At 40.7% G+C, this 20,552-nt stretch overlaps 1 protein-coding gene across 1 annotated transcript; it reads right to left on the minus strand.

Moving 5' to 3' along the window:
• Window positions 1–8,813: 8,813 nt before the first annotated feature.
• On the minus strand, window positions 8,814–20,535 carry LOC145888978 (mitotic checkpoint serine/threonine-protein kinase BUB1-like). Its single transcript, XM_082979846.1, has 28 exons — window positions 20,332–20,535; window positions 20,043–20,146; window positions 19,716–19,823; window positions 19,425–19,658; window positions 19,273–19,362; window positions 19,114–19,199; window positions 18,805–18,998; window positions 18,621–18,729; window positions 18,418–18,560; window positions 18,198–18,318; window positions 17,773–17,894; window positions 17,606–17,710; window positions 17,476–17,539; window positions 17,139–17,282; window positions 16,650–16,869; window positions 16,264–16,372; window positions 16,067–16,199; window positions 15,694–15,842; window positions 15,500–15,630; window positions 15,054–15,271; window positions 14,598–14,768; window positions 14,203–14,412; window positions 13,596–13,699; window positions 11,610–11,774; window positions 11,009–11,160; window positions 9,946–10,114; window positions 9,500–9,609; window positions 8,814–9,130 (listed from the first exon to the last, which is right to left on the minus strand). Exons 1-28 carry the CDS (start codon window positions 20,434–20,436, stop codon window positions 8,986–8,988), a joined length of 3,915 nt encoding a protein of 1,304 aa, XP_082835972.1. The 5' UTR covers window positions 20,437–20,535; the 3' UTR covers window positions 8,814–8,985.
• Window positions 20,536–20,552: the final 17 nt, after the last annotated feature.

The following is a 20,552-nucleotide window of genomic DNA, read 5'->3' on the forward strand; positions in this document are numbered from 1 at the left end:
ACGTTCACAGAAGTACAAGAGTGGTGTTTTTTTTCTAAAGTGGTCCCCGTCTAAGAAGTGTTTGAAATAGCGGACAAACAGAGTCATAGATTAACCAGAGTAAACACCGCCCTAGAAGCTTTTCATCAGGCTACCCACGTGTTCACGACACAGCCGAGGCCTGGACAACTTTTGTACACATTTTGGTCATGTCTAAGCCAATACCAGTAAACTGCGACATTGCACATTACATAACCCAGCCTTTTGGCCAGTGATTAACCTTTGGAATTAGGGGCTATGTACCAAATCCCAAAATTGGCAACGAAAAGGCGTGGTGTAATCTAGAACCCGCCATGAATCCCCGAAACGCTATGATGTGAACAGTAGTCAACAATTACCTTGTAAATGTGCTCCGATTGTCGCATACGTCACATATCAGACCCCCGCCACGAGGTTGGCAGAAGACGTCACCATAACAAACAATATCGATACCGATGAAAAACAATCCTCCGGGACGATTTGGCCCGCGCGACAACTTTTCAAACAATTGAATTCGGCTTTGAATAGTTTTTGACAGTTGCGAGAAAAGACGTATTTTCAGATATCCTAACAACGTTTATACCAGGGGACAGCAACCCCTGGTGTGGATTTTTAATGTCATTTACGAGTTAACATTCCAATGCCGTTGCGCATAGGTCCGAAGTACAACGCTTGACAATTTGTTTACGTGATCCAATTGTTGCCAAACGTGACTTTTCAAGGTGAAACTTTTCCATAACCCGTTAATTATTAATTACAGAGAAAATAACGTAGATATTTTCAGATATCCTAACAAAGTGTATACCAGGGGACAACAACCCCTCGTGTGGATTTTTAATGTCATTCACGAGTCCATATCTCAATGCCGTTGTAACATGTAAAATCCCCTATCAGAAAAGTTAAACGATAAAATTCAATCCGGGAATTCTAAGTTTACTCCTGAAACTTGAGAATATTACGTGATTCACGCAGTGGGCGTCACGTGGAAGTTGCGAAAACATGGCTATACCTAAAATAACCTTAAAGAAGAAAACTTAAATCCATAACAAACTACAAACTTACTTCATAGTATATGAACATAAAAGTTGATGGTAAAAAAATCAGAGGTAAAAAGAAAGATTTTCTAAAATTACAATGTCTTACAGTCTGTTTATTTTTGTGTCATTTGTCTGTCATTGACATAATTTTTTTAGAAATGAAACAAAAAATCAAAGCAGTTTCGGACAAAATGTCCCAAAGGAAATTGGCTAATAGAATATTCAAGTTGCTTACATTTTTGCCAACGAAAGTATTACACCTTAAATGACCACAATAAATTGAAAATGTCCTAAATTTTTGTTGGTATTTCGGTCATTTGACAGAAATTTTTTAGTGAAAAAATAAACCCAGCAGTAACAACAGTATAAATGCAATCTTGTTAGCCAAGTAACATATTTCACTGTACAGTAAACTACGATATACAAAAGGTTTGAATTGTTGATAACTGTCTACTACGAGGCAACGAAACATGGCGAAACTACTGCAACTGTGAGACCCTACTGTATACCCCCCGAAATTTAAAGTCTTTCTCACAAAGGGATTGAATGACGCGCAGTTAGGTAATTATTACCCACACGCATTGCGACGCAGGTTTTTGACGCACAGCAAAACGCCCCATTCAGAAAACAAACGTTGGAAAAGCCCAAAACGTCACACAAATAGGCAATTATGGTCGAATGGCTGACTTGCGTCGGAACAACACGCAATTCGTAATCCAGCCCCGCCCTATGGTTCGATGATTTTTATCCTTTAATTCCGAAATGTGTTGGCGTAATTTGGCGGTATTTTAGCGAATGTGGTATCCCACGTCTCACTATCTGATTAAAACGTTCACAGAAGCACAAGAGTGATGTTTTTTTCTAAGGTGTTACCCGTCTAACAAGTGATAGTTTAAAATAACGGACAAACAGAGTCATAGATTAACCAGCGTAAACCGCAGAACTACCGCAAGACTTTTTTTGTCAAACGACACCCAAAAAGATTCTGCGGTTACCAAGGCGTAATACCAATCCGAAGATACATTTCAAACTGTAGGCAGGTTGTCAAATATACCGGTGTCTCCAAAATAAACGTTATTTTTTTTTATCGGACCTCCTCACAGATTTTGTGAAGCGGCCAACCCTGAGGAATGGAACAAAAGTTTGAATATGTCGCAATAATTCTCAGGTTAATGACGCAGGCGCCGAGAACCAACGTGATACACGCGCGTGTGATGGAGGCGATTTGACGTCACAACCAAGTGCAGCCGTCTCGCTCGACTAATCCCCACTTAAAACTTCCGACGTTGGCTAACGCTGTTAGTTTCGAAGCGAAAGAAAATACGTCAACGCCTTCCTTTTGACAAAAGACTTCATGCTGCATTTTTATTTGGATCGATTCAAGTCTAACAAAATTTTGAATCCTCGCGGTTTAACAAAGCATTGGATCAAACCAACAAGCACTTTAACCAGAATTTCCTACCCTTATTATTTAGGGAAAGAGTAGCCACTACGCGAAGTAAAACTATTAAGTCGATCATGTAAGCGTTCCCGTGGGCGTGTTCGACAAATACAGGAGGTAAAATGAAAAGCGGTTGTAACAATAAAAAATGCACTATCACTGTGACTTGCGAAGGAAATGTGTAACAAACGCCATGAGTGTAGCTTCCTCTTATAGGTAACACTGCGGAAACGCCCAGTCACAATGATAATTCAATTTAATTTCTTTGATTGCAACACACGCACAATGCGCAGATATGTTTTTAAATAAGTGCTGCAAGTTCAAGGTTTATAAGACATGGTAACCGGTCTCTCCTAGCCTGTTATCCAATCGCAGCGAAAGGGTGGGAGGGGTGTCACCCCGCCCTCAACACGAGTGTCATCAGACCGACGATTGCAGTTACAAAGAATAAAACAGTTTAATGGATAACCCAACAATCGTTAGTATCGCAGCATAACTCGTCTACAGAGATCGCGTGGAATCAACAATTCCTCGTCGCCACTTTTGTGGACTTCATCACTAACAATTTGAGGGTAATGTAATTTTTGTTGATACTTTGTACCTGTCTGGAGGGTGAAAGGCCAAACTTGGATTTTCTTACCAATTTTTAATAAATCGGGTAAGCGCTGCAGCATATGCCTTGCCAATGTATTCAAACATTATGGTGTTGTTACTCGTACCAATTTTCGCTAATGAAGTCTCGCCGTATTCTATACCAGCGCTATCTAAGAGGGAATTTTCCCGTTTTGACATCAGCATCCATGACGTATGGCGAGGTGGTGTGATTTTTGTACGGTACCGATTGGTTAAAAACGCTGGTGTTTTCGTCATAACCCTCCCTTTTACGACGTAACGAGTGACGTGTGTTTGCAGATTCGCGGACAAACGTTGACATCACGTTCTACGACCGACGATACACCACTGGCAGAGACGGGCGGTACATTCGCTAAAGAAGTTTCCAAACGCCATGTCAGTCTCTGGTCTATACCTATAGTACTCACTGATGCACTGTTTTGATAAGAGACTGCTAAACAACTATATTCGCCGGAGCTTTCGCGACAAACTGTTTGTGATACTCCTAAAGTCAACACCCAGTTTCGAAAACATGACCGGTATAGACGTCATTATAATTGCTGAGACTTTGACCCATGTAGACTTGTACCTTTTGTCGCTTCTCGAAATAAACAGAGCGCCCTAAAATGAATTGCGAAAGGTTTTAGCGATGTCAACAGCATGGATAAAATGCTAGAACCGCGACAAACGCGTCCAACATTTAGAAAGGTTGGATTTCGGAAAACAATTGTTCGCTGCCTTAAATTCCCCTTGTCAGTATATAATACTCTGAATAGCCTTCTGAAACTTGTGGCACAAAGACAAAAAAGCAAGGATGTTATTCAATGTGCGTCTTACGAATCCAACAAAGACGCCACAATATTCTGTTAGATGCAGATATGTTAATAATACAAAAAGGCTCTTTGCCAGAAAAAGTCGTTACAAGTTGATATATTCTTTACCTTAAATCTGCCTCGCAGTTCTAATTTCAATTCGAGCATTTGATTTGCAAAAGGCACAAAGTTGCCTTCAGTCTTAATCCATTCTATATGTTGTTTAAACATACATTTTGCACTACAGATTCATCGCAGTAGTTTTGTTTTAAAACACGCTGCTGTGCTTCCCATTGCTCTGTCTCTCATACGGCCGTATTCCTAAGTAGACCCAACAAACAACCCAACGCCTTCAGCATTAACAGAAGCTGATTTTTACAACATGGGGATGGGACACTCCGGAACATTCTGGAAGTCGTAATGGAAAATTACCAGACATTTTTGTTTTCAAGGCACAAGCAGGACGGTGATTCATTCGCATTGCAACGCTCGGAGGTTTCCTCGTCGCTTGCTCTCGCGGAGAGAAGAAACCCGGCCTGACGCCATTTCACGTTTGTTTTAAATCAGAGCGGCCGAATGTGCATTTCAAATGATTCGCAGGTGTGTTTATTTTATCGCATGTTGGTTGAAAACAGACAAAATCTCTCACCCCAACAACAAATTCACATGTACATTTTTTGTGAGAATTATAGAGCAGCACAGCATGGTTATTTACCACGGTGTGGCATTTTTACAACAAGCTAGGTTAGATTAGGCGGAATCATGTTTAAACACCATTTCAACGTCACCTTTCAATGCTGCAAACGCGTGCCTATTATATTCATTAGTTAAAGAGAGTCGCCACCTTCTGGATCCACCCTTGGTCTAAAGTTTGTACAAATAACAGTCCTTTGGCGCAACGCATTTCCACATTTGCAAACCACTTCCATGCAAAATCACACGTTCATCTTCATACGTCACAAAAGGGTGTGCGTCTTGACAAATAACAGCTTTTTAATGGCACGCCGCTGTCGTGATCTCCTTACGTCAATTGATAAAAACGCTTTTGTTGTCTAAATATAGGACACGATAAACACAAGTTAAAACTTATTTTTAATGGATCAAAGTGAAACATTTGGCGAATTAGTCAATATTATTTAGTCACAAACATGGGCTTGTTCATAGAAGACCGTTCGTCAACGCGAGATTAAAGTTTTATCGCAGGTCGTCGCGGTGTGTACTATCAGTAAGGGTTTCTCATGTACGACTCGGGAACAAAGGCAGTTGGGCGCGATTGATGTGATAAGTGAGCAAATATGCGGCGGTAATTCGAGGCAAGCCTTCCGTGAACATGAAAGAAATATCACCCACTTTGATCGTTTTGCAATGCTTACTTTGAAGTTAATAAAAATAGCCTGAGGTTGTCCTTTTAACACTAAAAAGAACACGTTAAGTTCAAAGATTATTCTTACGTCATTAGGACGACATCAAAGAAACTAACTCATTGTTGCGCAATGACCAAACCCTTTGTGGGGTTATTGATTATATTGAATATGTTTATGGAGAGATTAAATCCACAATTGCAAATTCTTTTTGGTTGGTCATCCTCTACATTCGGTTACTATCTCCAACCGTTCCCTATTTACCAAACTTAAATCCTGCTTGTGGTTTTAACGAAATGTAGGGCATCTATAATAGACAACCACAAAACACGCTACCTGGGTCGTATTGGTGTTACGAAAATTGCAGATAGTTTTCTGTGTTGTTAGGTATACGAAAGACGACGTATCAAGATTGACTTGACCAATCAGGCAGACAATTTTCGCATATTACTATTTGAGTTTATAATATAATTAATCGTCTTCCCGAAAGTGCGTTTATGTTGCACGTGTAGCCTAAACATTTTGTTTGGGTTTGTTGTCAAATAGATGAGGCATGCCCGGGCCTGCCCTACCTCGCGCCCGCCAACGCTTTCTTTGATGACGTAGTGAGCACCTGTCACCTGCAATACAGGAAGTCATAAAGAAGTTTGCGCAATGAGTTAAACCTTAACATTCCTTTTATAAACAACGTAGTCAGATGGACAACAAGTTTACACGAGAACAAATTTGACCTAATGATTCAAAAAGAGGGCGGAGCAACACTTTTGTAAATCGCGGAGGTTTAAGACATAATGAACCAATTTCTTGACCTATACCCGTTACTATCATAGTATTTCATTTGAATCGCAACATACCAATACATTAGAAACCATTTACTTCCGAAGGGTATGAGATTTTACAGAGCATGGGTCAAAATGTTTGAGAGTCGCTGGCGTGAAGCAAAACGATGTTGAGACGTGGTATATACGTGATCGCAATTTGCATTACTTTTGTACCAATGAAACGTGTGGACGAGTGTATCGCTTTACTTGTGTTTCTTATCGATTGATAATAGATCGGGCATGCGCGGGCAGGCCCCAGTAAGTGTAATTTACCCAATGCAAAGTTGTGGTCGTATAGATCGTTTTACTAAATATTCCTTACAAAGTGTGGTGTGTGTCTGCGTGTATTAGGCTCTTTAAATAAGCGCCATACCAGTAGTGTAATCCAAGGCGGAAGGATAGGCGCTTTGACATCAGCACTGATGACGTACGACATGGCGTGATTTTTCCACGGTACCGATAGTTAAAAAAGACGGTGGTTCCGTGAAAAAATGTGCCCTCTTACGCCATAGCTTATGACGCTGGTCTACAAAACAGCGCAGGAATATAACGTCACGGTCTGTTAACGACAAGCTTAGGTGTGCAATGCAAAGTTCTTAAGCGGCAATTAAAACTCCAATGACTGCAAGTGACCACATACCACTGGCAAGGACGAACAAGGTCACTCGCTCAAGGAGCCTCAGGCAATTTTCCCAGGACACATAACAGTTGTCTTTCCAGCCAATTGGTTTCTTGGCATTCGTAACCAGTGGCCTCACGACATTGGGGGTACAAAGCTGAAAAACGTCATGGGGTTTACTGTTTCGGGTCGGACAACAAACCTGTGCACACCACATGACTTTTGGCGTCAGAGTGACGTTTATCTGGTTGCCCGAGCATCAAAAAACACACAGTACCTTGTCCGATGCTGAAAGGAAATATTTACCTACTGTGAAGGTCATCCAATGTCAGCGTTCAGCTTGCGCGCGTTTGTGAAACAAATATCCTTTTCTCCGTTATAGGATACGCTTTGGTAGGCTCTTTGTGCCGTCATAAAAGTTTCAAATATTAATTTACCGTTTTCATGATGAAACCAAGAACCATTTTCAAAATCACAACTAGTAGACGTCATTAACTAAGCCAAGACTTCAAACCACTTTTTTGTTTACGTTCACCCGCCGCTTCCGGATCCACTCAAGCTTAATTGAGTGCCTCAAAACAAATTGGAAAATGTGATTACCGGACAAACTATCAAAAAGTCAATCAACCAAGTTCAACAAACAACTTGGTCGCCTGCTGCCTTGACTACCACTAGTGCTAGGTTTATCATCCTCATTGCTAAACTTTACACCTTCCAGAATAATTTTACAAAGTAGTACCACAGATGCTAAAGTGCAGGTACTTCAAACCTCAACACAACAGCTGTTATTTGATATTTCCTTCGCCTAATCAGCCACGGTTGTAATCCATCTGGCCCGCATGTAAAGTTAGCTTTTGAATGCGTGGGCTATTAAACCATACCCAAGCTTTTCGGGCAACAGGCGATACCATAAATCTAATATTACTGTTTTGCGCTACTGCGAGACCCAAGTCTTGCTAATTGACTCGGGTAGCCTTTCTTCGAAGCAGTCGATTCACAATATTCCAACGTGGATAAATGTCAAGCAGAAAAAAGGCGACATGAATGAAAAACTACTGCAACACGTTGGTTCCAGGATGATTCATTCGCAATGTTGGGTTAGCGCATTTGCTCGCGCTTAAAGGGTAACGCAGCCCTCCGTCAGACGCCAGTCCTTGTGTTTGTTCAAAGCAAATGCGCGCATAATTTGAACCCTTCAGCGCAACAATTACTGAAAACGGAAACGCGGGAAACATTGTCCTAATATGGCTTTGCCAGTTTTCTTATCGTCCCAATGTAAACTGTAAAGCTCACCATTCTTTGCTGTCACTTCCACAACGTCTTTTTGCAGCAGACAAGATGATGCAACAATGCGCAACAGATACACTGACGGGTTATTGCGCTAAGCGTCGCGTGGCGGCATGTCTAGCTACTATGGAAACCTAGGGTGTGTTTGCTCGCGCTTTCGTGGGCACGGGACCGGTTAATAAACGATTCCAAATTTTTTAATAGTGTTGATGGTTCAATTACAAGTGAGTAGCATTGGGTATGCTTTGCCTATTGGTCAATAAAAAGGGCCGTGTCATTACACCCACTGGCCAAGTTGTAGTTTATAAATTCAAGCAGATTACTTGCATTTCCAATTTTAGTTCGTGCACGTCGGTGGCAACAAAACAATGTCGATCAGGTAAATTTGTTGCAGCGTCTGGTGTTTTTGAAAAGGCTTTACAAGTAAAATCGGACATATGTCGACGAACACACCACGCGACTTCGAAACACAAAAGCAAGGAAGGAAGTTAATTATCCAAATTCCATAGCTTTCAGTCGTTATATAGCGATAAAATTTATTTAGAGATCTTCAGCAGTCGTGGTGCCATGTGAACTGGTCTACCGCCGATAAACCTAGACAACGTTCCCCAAAAGCTGAAAATGGCCTGAAAGCCAACAAATGCGGTTTTCCGGACTGATGATTTTCTTGCCATTGCCACGTGGCACAAACTGCGTCCACTTTTCCTATTGGTTAGTGAAGAGGGCGGGGTCGTATACACCCACAGTACAAAACTCATGAAATTCAAGGTTCTAAATATAAACCGCTGTGCCAATGTGTTGCAACGTCTGTATTTTTTCAAGTAAAACGGTTTACGGGTAAAATCGGACATATTTTGACACACACATACACACCACGTGACTGCGAAAATACAAAAGCACAGAAGGAAGAAAAGATTAACAAATTTCCGGTAAGTCGGGAGAGCTTCCCGTGGTTTGCCATAAAATCCGTATCCCGTTCAATCGAAGTAGAAATCCGTAGCCGAAGTTTCAAAGTTCTGCAAAAGCTCTGGAAATGGGGAACCGCAGGTCGGTTGCTGCTCGGTGGGTGTCGGCACGTTAAGCAGGGCTTGGAAAAAGCTGGACCACAAACGACGATTTCTCCTGCAACAGTGGGTGAGATGATAACAGAAGGTTGATCATAACGGCCATCGTTGTTACCCCGCATTATTTTTACGTCTCCTGGTATGGGGTGCATACGTTTGCCTGCATTATTTTTTTGTGTACATGTTCTTTTCAGTACATTTCAGCTTGGATTTTTATAAATATATCGCGCCGTGAAAGTGGTTTTGAAAGTTTGCAGGTGCGCAAAAGCAAAAAGGATAAGAACCGCTGTTCTAACTGTAAACAATTATTTTTACCAACTATACTTTTATGACCTTTTAAAGTATAAGAAAACGTTTTGTGATTTTGGTGCACCGGGTTATACAATAAAAAAAGGAATACCACTGGCTTAAAATTTCCTAAACTAACCTGGGCAAGCTCTTCGTGATGCCCCAAAGTTGGTCTTTCTGTTTCACAACCGTCATATAAGATTTGTAGAGCACTACGTGCATTGTTCCTGCCACACCGTGATAGTCAATCTGTAACGTCGATAATGTTATGTTGCTTAGGAACGCATTGCAGGGTGTTATGGCATAAATCGTTTATTTGACCGTACATGCGGCTTTAAGACACTGTAACTTAGGAGCAAAACATAAAGGTCAATAGTAAACAGTACATCACGTTTGGATTAGAACAAGAAACTGCACTACTGTAACAGAACACGTGCGCGATAGCACATAGATAAATACGCAAATGTAGAGCGCGCAAGGCTCGGGGCAACTTGCGTACCGCCGTTGACACATGCCCTTGAACACAATTCTTGTCTTAATTTCACAACAGCAGCGGAAATAAATACGAACCCATGTCCGACTCACGTGGTAGTTCCATGGTTTTTCCTCCTGCATTTGCGTGCAAACGAACCCGCTTGTGCCACAGTTCTTCTTAAATGCGATTCCTTTTGGAAAGGCGTGCATGTCGATGGACCGACCAAAATCAATCAGCTTTATAATGGGGTTCAATGGGTCCGTGGATTGACTTTCGGCCCTATGTACGACAAATACACTGCATAAGGCTTGCAAAAAAGTAATGTATACTGCGACATGAAAAGGACCTTTTTATGTAAAGTATGTGGCAATTCAAATTAATTTTAATGGTACAATACTACCTGAAACTTACAAACATCTTAAACAAAAATTATTCGCACTTAAATTACAGTTCTTTATGTATAAATGTAGCCAAGTAAGCACCCGATTATTCATTTTTTGTGAATTGCAGCTTGATAAAGACAGTGTTTACGAGCGGTGGCAACAACATAGCTTGCGCAAAACGAAAATAGTTCCACGGTATTCACTGAACTTTACTTTGGTTAGGTTATCCGTTTTGCTTCAAGTCTGGTGAATTTTAGGTTAAGTCGCGTGGAAACCGCGTAAAATATCTGTTTTGATTTCTGCAAAAAGCGGAATATTTCTTACATAAAGTTTACAATCCCCTGGCAACTGGAGAGGTTTTATCCTTATATGGTTCTTAAGTGTGTTAGCTACTGTTACTTACAAGTATACCCGATCAATTAATGACACCACATGTAGCCTCGCTACATAGCAAGCGAAACGTATAATTGTCAAAATATACCTTGTTTTTTGTCAGAAGGTCAGATCACAAGGATTAAAAACATTGTATGATCAGTTGTTCTCCAGGGCGTTTTTAACCTCAATTTACCAAGTCTCTGGTGCCTTACAGCTTGTGTGGTATATGTATGGCCAATGTTGTATTCTGGTATTTACTTCATGATTTTAATTTTTTAAATTAATTTTCAAACTGCGTTGTTTGTGTTTTAGCGATACCAATGATGCGCGTAAATACAGACGAAATATACATCTTGAACAACGTCAAACAAAAACTTGTAGGGTAACTTGAAAGAATCGGTGATCTTCAACTTACTCTTTAGTGTTGACGACCATGAAGTTGTCAGGTTTAATATCGCCATGGATGATTCCGATCTGGTGTAGAGAGTGGACCACCTTCATGATCTTCAACGCAAGCTGGGCATGGTCCAGTGATCGCAACCGTGCGGCACTTTCCTTCACGAAGTCCTGCGAAACCGAATCGAACGTCATGTTTGAAAGCGTGCGCGTGACTATTGACGTAAGAGCGCGTGATGCCGTCAATTGAATGGACCAGCGCGCCAAGACAAACATTCCAAACAATGTTGTTTCTTCGCGCGTGCGTGAAGTTATAAACAGCAAGTAATGATGTCAACACACCAATAATCACGCGTATTATTGTTAAGTGCAATATATATATATATAGGCCCATAGATATGCCAATGAGTATCGATACCTTTAACCACAAAAGTTTGAAACCAAGTGTTTCTGATTACCGTCAGTCGGTTAATTTATGAAATACCAAAAATCGATTTCGCCTACAAAGGCATCATCAGTTTCTGCAAATAAAATGCAATAAAGCACTCGAAGCTACCTTTAATCACAATATTTAAGGTCCGGTGAATGTACAAACGAAATACCAAACAAAATCAACGTACCAGAAGTGTTCCCTGTGGAAGGAATTCGCTAATAATGAAAGAAGCTTCTGGAAAAATGCAAGTGGAATGCAGGTGTAGCAGGGCAGACACAAAGTGGGAGTCAGAATTGCGCTTTTTCGCCTCAGACAGGATGTAGGTTTCCCACAAACACGGAGGTGATTGAATCTGAAACAAGGTAGTGAAGTGTGACCGCTCGTTGCCTTGATATTGCCATGTGCCTATTTTGGTGACATTCAACATGTAGAGAGTAAACTTACCTTATTCTCGAAATCAATCAGTCCCGCTTAATGCACACATGTATACAGAGATATATAATATATTGAAACAACGGAACAAACCGCGTTGGACCGGAAACAAATTGACAATAATTATCCGGTTGCCGCGTCTCCTTAGTAAAGGCGGAGTATCGGAGTGCGTAGTGCTTGGCATGTGACATATTTGGCCCCATGAGGTAGTGACAGCTATTGCGAAATGCTAATCAAACGAACCAGTTCTGCGCCTGTAAGTCGGGAACACGTTTACATAACTCCCTTATCACGACAGAGTACCGGTATGCATGTTAAACGGGATGTCACTAGATATTTTGTGTTTAGTTCGTGCAAACGGTCACACAGGAAACGAATTCGAATGCGTTTCACTCAACCACTGCTCCTGTTTTTGCGCAAGAGGAGCGACGGAGCGCTCAATCCGTTTGAAACAGGTGTGTTGAATTCGCTTCGGTTTCAATCCACTTGGAGAACAAAAGAATGCGAAGGGTTTTAGGTGTGCGGTTTTGTTAAGTTTGTCACATTGCATTGGACAAATGATTAACATCAAAAGATAAGTGCTTGACATGGGTTTTAATGTTGTTTGAGGTGTAGACCTTCCACATTGCATGCAGTGTAGTGAATTCCAGCACACTTAATCTTTTTAGTTTATTGTAAATGGATTTTTTTGTCTCCGATTCCATCGAAAATGGCATGCAGTTCAAGAGAACCTTGCTTATTTTAAAACGTTTGTTTATTTTACCATGTTTTCAGTCTATGAAAACAACCGAACCTCACATGTAAATTCATGCGAATTGTGCATTGGATTATGATGTTTTAATTCGTCTTAATTCCGGCCAATTTGAATCGCTTCCGGTTGCACACGTAAACGGGCTATGTGAACAAAATGCCTTTGATCTCTTTACTTCTGAGAACTAACTACTTGACTGATTTTGCTTGACGGCATGAGTCATATCTACTGAGTCACAAACCAACAGCAGAATCATTGGCGGACCTAGAAAAAATATGAGGGGGGTTTTCGGTTTCGGTACCTAATTAATGAAGCCGTTAGATGCGGTTACAATGTTTTTTCTGACATTTATCATGCTGTAATTTTTTGTCAAAATCTCGGTGGAAACCAGTTTAGTTGTTGAACACTTTGCCAATATTACGCACGTTGAAAACAACTGTTAGCGCTCGCAAATGTGCAAAGAGGAATATAAGGCCACCGCATGCAACATAGTTTTTATTTGAATGTTTTCTTGATAACATAAGCTCACATTTAATTCCTTTTAGATAACACGTATATTTAAACCTTTCTTTCAAAGTCGTGGTAATTTAACTACAGCGCAAGCAAATTGTAGCAGAAATGAATAAACTTATAAGGCCGCGCTTTCGAAAACAGTATTGTTGACGGGTTATTGACCAACGGCACAACAAACGATTGTTTCATAAGAGTCATCGCCGCGTGAATGCAGCGCGCGCGACCGAGAAACAAAGAAACAGCGAGGACGAACGCTTGACCGTACTGTTCGTTCCTTCGTGGCGGGAAATTAATCGCACTTTCACACCCCACAAAACAACGTGCCAAAATGCTGAGGGGGATGTTCTGACACCTAAACACCCACCCTAGATCCGCCACTGAGCAGAATCGTTTTGACGTTTCCGAGATATTTGTACAAACCGGAATAGCAAGTGATAATTTTGGATCATATTGCGCAACACTAACGGACAGACGTACCTTGATTGCAACAACAGTGTTTCTGTCCGACTCGAGCGTGGCCTTGTAAACCTTTGCAAAGCCCCCCTTTCCGAGTAAATCCGTCAAAGAAAAGGTGGCGTCCCCTGAAAAGAGCAGGTTTAACAACAAGTGATAGCATATCTTAAATACCAGTGGTTGTAATTCAGCGACACCACTATAGCGGTTTGAATCACTTTTAAATTTGGACTTTAATTTACGTTTAAAATTAGTAGTAAATTTTGAAAACATACAACACTGATTTTAGTCGTTCGATTGTGGGTAATGACGTCAGAGCAATTTGATGCTTAAAACAGGCAGCAGTTCATCCATTTAATGGTTAAGCAAATATTTGCGGACGAAAGCGTCATTTTTCAAACACAGATTCTGCTCGCACTTATTGTCGGGATGGATTGAAAGGTGCTCTGGCCTAAACGTATCATTAGGGCAGTGTTTCCAAAACTTTTTCGTCCACGAAACCCTGCATAGGTTAACAAAGACCTAATCCCACAAACACTCCAGGACATGTTCAGCAGGAATATTATCCTGTTTCAGTGTACAATGCTATTCATGATACACTTGAAAAAATAAAATCAGCACTGTAACTTACCGAGAGTAATACTGCTGCCAGACCGTGCCGCCGGCGCCTTTCCATTCGCAAACATCAGGTTTTCTGCGGGGCAGGGGGGCAGAAGACTTTGGATAAGATGTTCGTCCCAGGGGTCGTGTAGGACTGTTAAACCGCCAGTTCTGGTAACTTCTACTGTTGGAAGACTTGCGAGGATTTGGCTCTTGTTTGGAGAATCGCCGATATGTAGACCTAATATATAAAAGTTTTGCTTGCCAACCGCGCAACATGTTTAAACGTCCAATGTAATACGAAAAATTAGTGCCAAGAAATTAAGACCCTGCAAACTTTTGCACTGACCCATGAGAAAAGAATCATATGCTAGTATAATTAAAACCAAAGATGATTTTACCATGCGAGGAATACTAAAAACGTACTTGTCGACAAATGATCGCAAAGATCGTCTTCCACGTGGGCAGTTCCGTCCAGTTTAATCGGGTTCAAACTGGTATTGTTGAGCATATGTAAGTCGATTGGTGAGCAGTGAGTTGTGTTGCTTCCGTTGGCGAGCGAATGTAACTTGCTGACGCCACCAAGTGCAGACATGTCTGGATTAAAATGTTTTCATATTTGAAGTGTGGTTTCACACGGATATAATCAGATTTGAAAACAACAAAACTAAATGAGCTTTTGTAACCCTTAAAAACAACACGGTTTGTTACCGGCCTTCTTATTGACAAATATTTTTAAAAGAAATCAGTTTTAAGGCGTAAATTTGAAAAGCATGTTAATTGCCTCAAGGAAATTGGTGTTAAGTTTACTGAACAATCAGTCTTCGAATGCAATAAAGCGCACACAACCACACTCCATACAATATAACAACATTCTCTCACCGAAGTCAAACGTGGTTTGAGCGGTAGAAACCTTCAGCGGGTCGTATGTGATGGCAGAGAGATCACCCAACGGCTTGCGGTTAACTGTTGGAGGATGGATGAACGACTTGCCGCCCGTTGTCACGGCAACGCTGGACTGGCCATCGGATTCTGACGAAGTAAGTCGGGACCTGGCCTGGACGGACTTTTCATATTCGTTGCTCGCTTCCAGAATCGGACTACATTAAAATAGGTTCGTTACGCTTTTACAAAACAGTTTGGAGACCAACTCGCAGATGGTATACAGTGCGCTTCACCACTACCAAAACAACAATAAAATATATATACTTACTTAACTGTTAATGTTTTTCAAAATGCGGTAACGTAAAAGGACTCTTTTTCACCACAACATACCTGAGCTTTTCTCAACAACCGGTACAATAAAAGTTAAAGGCACTAAAACATACCTAAGCTTTTTCTTTTCCTGTTGGTTACCGGCCTCAGTGCATTCCACTCCACCAGCGTTTTGTTCTTGTGATCGAGTTTTCATTGAGTCGTCGTATTCCTTTTCAGTCACAACGTTTTGCATTACGCCACCCTGAAAAGGAAATTCGTAATAAAATTATGTCGCGTGATTCTGGGGCAGCTGTTGTCGTCTTACCTGCCAGTAGGTGGTGCTCTCGGCAGATATCTTGCTGCCGCTGGCAAAGTTGATTTGCATGGAATCATCAAACTTCCCGATTCCCAACATAGACGAACTGCCAGGGAGAGCTTGACGACCAAAGTCCACACCCAATGCGGATGAAGAATCTGCACGCAAAACAAACGGGTAAATTGAAATAAACGAGATAAGTTTTAGTGCTATTCCTGCTTCCAGGCACGGTATTTAATAGGAATTGTTCTTCTGGCACTTACGTTACGAAAGTGTTTATTGTAACCAACATTTCGTCCACCATCCGGCGAGACTGCTTAACCCTGAGGAAGTCTCGCCGGATGGTGGACGAGGCAAGTTAGGTTGTTACGCAGTTAAAAACCTTGCAATGGTTTGGTTGACAAGCTTTGGCGACCGACAAGATTTTGTCCAGCTGCTATTGTGAGGTCAGTAAGAAAAGTGGGAGCGGTCTCCAATTCTTCAAGCTGCTTTACGCCGATTTCGATGTCGTCCTCCTGGTAAACAAACATGCTCTAGTTAAAGCTGAAAAATGTGGCAATGCATGAAAGTTGCGCGTACGTCATCCTGGCTATCGGCGTCCGGATCTGCGAGTTCAAAACCAACGGCTGGCTGCAAAATTCCGGACAGATTTTGACGCTTGGGTGGACTTACGTAGTCAGGAGTTGGTCTGAAAACAGTGAAAATAAACACATTTAAACATACGTTTGGCTTTAAGTGAGCTGCAGACAAATGGCCACTGTTTTAATCCACCAGGCCTCACCAGTACAGCTTGATGACAAGTGACATTGCCTGCCAAAAGGCCAGGCGACGACTGTGGACTTAGATATACGTAATACGATTTTTACGTTTATTTACCAATCACCAGGATAAATGTGTAAGAGTTTGTGAACGACCTCCATTTGCATCCTGGCGGTGCGTCCTTAGAACCGAAAAAAATTACTTACATGTTTTCAGAATTTTCCGATCTGTCGTTTTCTTCAAATATGTTGAACTTCACCGGCGTCTTGGCTTGTGGCTCATCGTCACAATAAATCGAAAACTTGGGTTTATCGTCGTTGCTAGGTGACATCATACTCACGTCGGGCATGTCTCCTAGTATCGAATTGACCACCACTGATGTGCCGGCGTTCAGTAGAGGCATTTGGAACATGCCGTTTATTTCACCTGAAAATAATGAATGTTTGGTTGGAAGATTTTGACGTTTTTGAGGTTATATTACTGGTGCGTCGCATCTGCTACAGGGTAAGCACCGTTACAGGTTGAATATTTTGCAGTATCTACTGCCAACGAGTGCTTTAAAGGACCCTGTCTTTGTTAACTAATCATTTATTCAAGCGGTGATATGGTTACAAGGTTTGACTGTGGGCCATGCCTTTCGGGACATTATTTAGTACAGACATTACACACTATTTATAATAGTATTGTAATAATACCTAAAGCTTCTTTGGTGAAGATGGTAGGAGACGGTTGAGCAAGTTTTGATCGGTTCAGAGAATTGGATAGAGAAGCTCGACTGTTGTCACATCCACCTCCATCCTCCACTGATGGAAGCGGCAACTCTTTAACATCAGCTACATCTGTATGTATGGAACACTTTTACTTCACTTACAGGATTCATAATTTACAGATATGTTGGAAGCTGTTTAGGCAATTTAGTCTTGTCAAGGTATCTGCTTTTATCTGTTCAAAACCCATCATTTTGAGGAAGAAGGTGTTTTTGCAGTTTCAAAAAACGTTCCCCAATACGCATTATTTATCAGGCAGACTTACCGTCCATCAGATCCACCATAGCATTACTCTCTGTATGCATTGAACCAGTTGGCATCTCCATTTGCTGTATAACACAAAAACAAAATTGTGTAACTTGAAACATGCGCACAACAAACAAATAAACCTATACCTTATCCACCTGACTCTGTCGTCGTAGCATTTTCGACCAAACATTATTGAGTTTCACTGTCATCTCAGAGTTTGTGTCCATTGGCTCATCTGTGTCCATCAGGTCCTGTTGATAAAACAGAGAAGATAGTAAGTTTTTTTTGGCAAGGCATCATTAACAATACAAACCTTGTCTTCCACAAGTTTGATAAGCTTATTTAGCTGTTCTTCCCTTCGTATCAATTTCTCTTCCAATTGTTCCTTCTCCCTCCGGGCTTCCTCCTCTTTGATCCGTTTTTCTTCCAATTCTCCTGGAAAAGGGTTGTTAAGTTGTTTTGTAAGCAACTGCATGATATGTGGTAGAATTTGTTCACACTGCCACATGTGTATATTTACACATCCTATGTCCAACCCTAATTCATATAATCTGTGTCATGAGATCAAACATTAAATCAACCTTTACATGGACTATCAAATCTTTATTATTACATTTTATGCTTAATTTGTTGAGTGCCATAAAGCCCATCATTTCTGTATACCCACCCAATATACTGTTGGAAATAAAAACATATATACAATTAAATATATGTCCATAAATACAACTGAATTTTTACTTCGCATTCTTTCTTTTTCCTCCCGTTCCCTCTTCCTTCGTCTCCACTGAGCAGCCATAATCTCCTCTGGAGAGAACTCGCCCATCACAGAGTAAACTTTGTCCACAGGATACATTCGTACCTTTAACAACAGTTGTTTTTTGTGAAGTTTTGTACGTGTGCTGGTTTCTTGACAGAGACAAAACTGTTTGCAAGATATTTTGAGAGAGAGCTTTCCTACCACATTGGAGTCTTTGTCCCCATAACTTTCCCTAATCCTTTTGTGAAAGTCCGACTCTTCGAATGGGTTGGCTTTACGATCGGTCAGTATTTTTTCAACATTTGGGCAAACTTTCCGAGTGGACGAAGGGCAAAAGTCAGCACCTGATAAATCGTTTCCAATAGTTGGATTCTGCGTTTCCATTTACTTTGCATAAAACTTACCTGTAGCACTGTTTTCAGGAGTTTCCTCTTTGTATATGGAAAATGAAGTAGATCCAGCAACCGGAGGAACCTTTATAGTAAGTGCAGTGGACCTTGTCTTTTGCTTTACCTGCAGTATTAATTTGGTGATAACTTGCTGCCTTACCTTTCCAGTAAACTGCATCACTAAAATATGCTGACTAACCTTTTCTCCCTTCCACATTTTGGGATCATTGATGAGATTTTCTTTAGCAGCCCTTTTTTTATCTGGCATTTGTGCCCAACTGCCTGCAGATATTTCATTGTTGTCTTCATTTGAGTCGTCATATATAACCAGCTTTGAGTTTTTCTGGATTTGTGGAGGCTTCTGCTGTGCAGTCTGCACTAAAGGTGCTTGACCTAAAACAGAAGTTTTTTTTAATCAATACTTCAATGTTAGGAAATTCTAAACACTTTCATGTCAAGAAACATTCCACAAAATAACACATACAATCACTGAAAAAATATATGATACCTGTCAGAGCGTTCCCTGTTCGAATTGTTCCAACTGTTTTCTTTGTTCCCCGACCTGATAAATTGCCTAGAGCCTTCCTATCATTTCTGAAAAGTATTAATTTGTTAGAATTATCAGTGATTTTTTTTAACCTAATAATTGTAACTATATAGTATATACCTGGTTTGGGTCTTGGGGTCTTCTTCATTTATGCTTTGCTTGTCATTCAACTGTTTGACCGAAGCTCGTGCAGCTCTCATTTGAAATGCACTGGATAATAATAAAGGATAAGTAAAAGAAAGCAAACTAATCAGATAGTAGGCAAGCCATACTTTCTCATCTTCTGCAGATACTCCTTTGGTTCAGCATTATTTTTTTCTGCAAGGTTGTAAACTTCATCTGCACTTTTATATTTTCCATACTTCTCATAGTCTTCAGCCCATGCAATGTACAAGGGTGCATAGTTTGTTCCGATTCCTTCACTTATCATATAACGAAAAGTGTTTCTTGCAGCATCCTGAAGTTGAGCCATGTTCAACCATGCGCTGACATATCGTGGGTCATTTCTACATGCAAAAGTTTAAGATCACTACTGGTAAAACCACATATCTGCTTGCACATACTTATACTGCGACATGTTCAAGAATTTGTTGATGTACTTCTGCAAAAGTTGTTCATATGTTTTGGTGTTTTCTCCTGCTGTAAGGCGCTGTTGAATCCATTTAAGATACCTAAGAAAAGGTTGTCAGCATCGGATGAAAAGATAATTTCCCAGTTATTCTAAAAAACACTATTCTACCACTTTCAAAACAGCGGCACAGTTATTTCAAATGCCTTTGTTAAAACTATCTTCCATCAGTTCTAGATAATCTTTCATATACAATTTACGTATAAACAACTTCCACATTCATGATTTACAAAAAGTTTATGAGGTGGTAATAATCACTCACCTGTCCCAGGCATTTATTGGATCTGACGAGTTTTCACCAGCAAGTATTTCTTCCTCAAACCTTTGCCGCTCTTTCAACATAGTTTGAATGTCCTGATCACTTGGCTATAAAATTACACACATTAGGTTACTATCAATAATTTGGACAGTGCATGAACCAGCAAACATTTTTCATATATAGATGCATTATGGGTTTTTTTTGCTGGATTACCGAAAACATCATTTTCAATGTGGGTGGATATATGGTATAATCGTAAGCTACATGAGTCAAGTGAAAATGCCTAACACACCTTCAATGCCGCTCTGAGACAATTCACATTTCTTCCAGATCGTAATGGCTGAACGTTTTCCTTGCTTGCCTCCCACATTGCTTCACCTTGCTCGCTGCACTCCATTTTATATCACTTTAACAAACTTTACAATAAAATCAATCTTTCTTGCCAGCACAGCAGCAGGCAAATCGTAGCTGACGGTCTGACGTCTAAGATATATCTGATCACTAAAACTATAT

This window comes from Ascidia mentula, chromosome 2, assembly GCF_947561715.1.
Source record: "Ascidia mentula chromosome 2, kaAscMent1.1, whole genome shotgun sequence".
In the NCBI taxonomy this organism is placed as follows: Eukaryota; Metazoa; Chordata; class Ascidiacea; order Phlebobranchia; family Ascidiidae; genus Ascidia; species Ascidia mentula.

Excerpts from the sequence above, each read along its gene's own strand:
- LOC145888978 (XM_082979846.1), bottom strand. The coding sequence starts at position 20,436 with ATGGAGTGCAGCGAGCAAGGTGAAGCAATGTGGGAGGCAAGCAAGGAA. Across the intron at positions 16,870-17,138 it reads CTTCACCAAAGAAGCTTTAG|GTGAAATAAACGGCATGTTC; the intron begins GTATTATTACAA and ends CATTATTTTCAG. Across the intron at positions 11,161-11,609 it reads TTCCACAGGGAACACTTCTG|GACTTCGTGAAGGAAAGTGC; the intron begins GTACGTTGATTT and ends TCGGTTTCGCAG.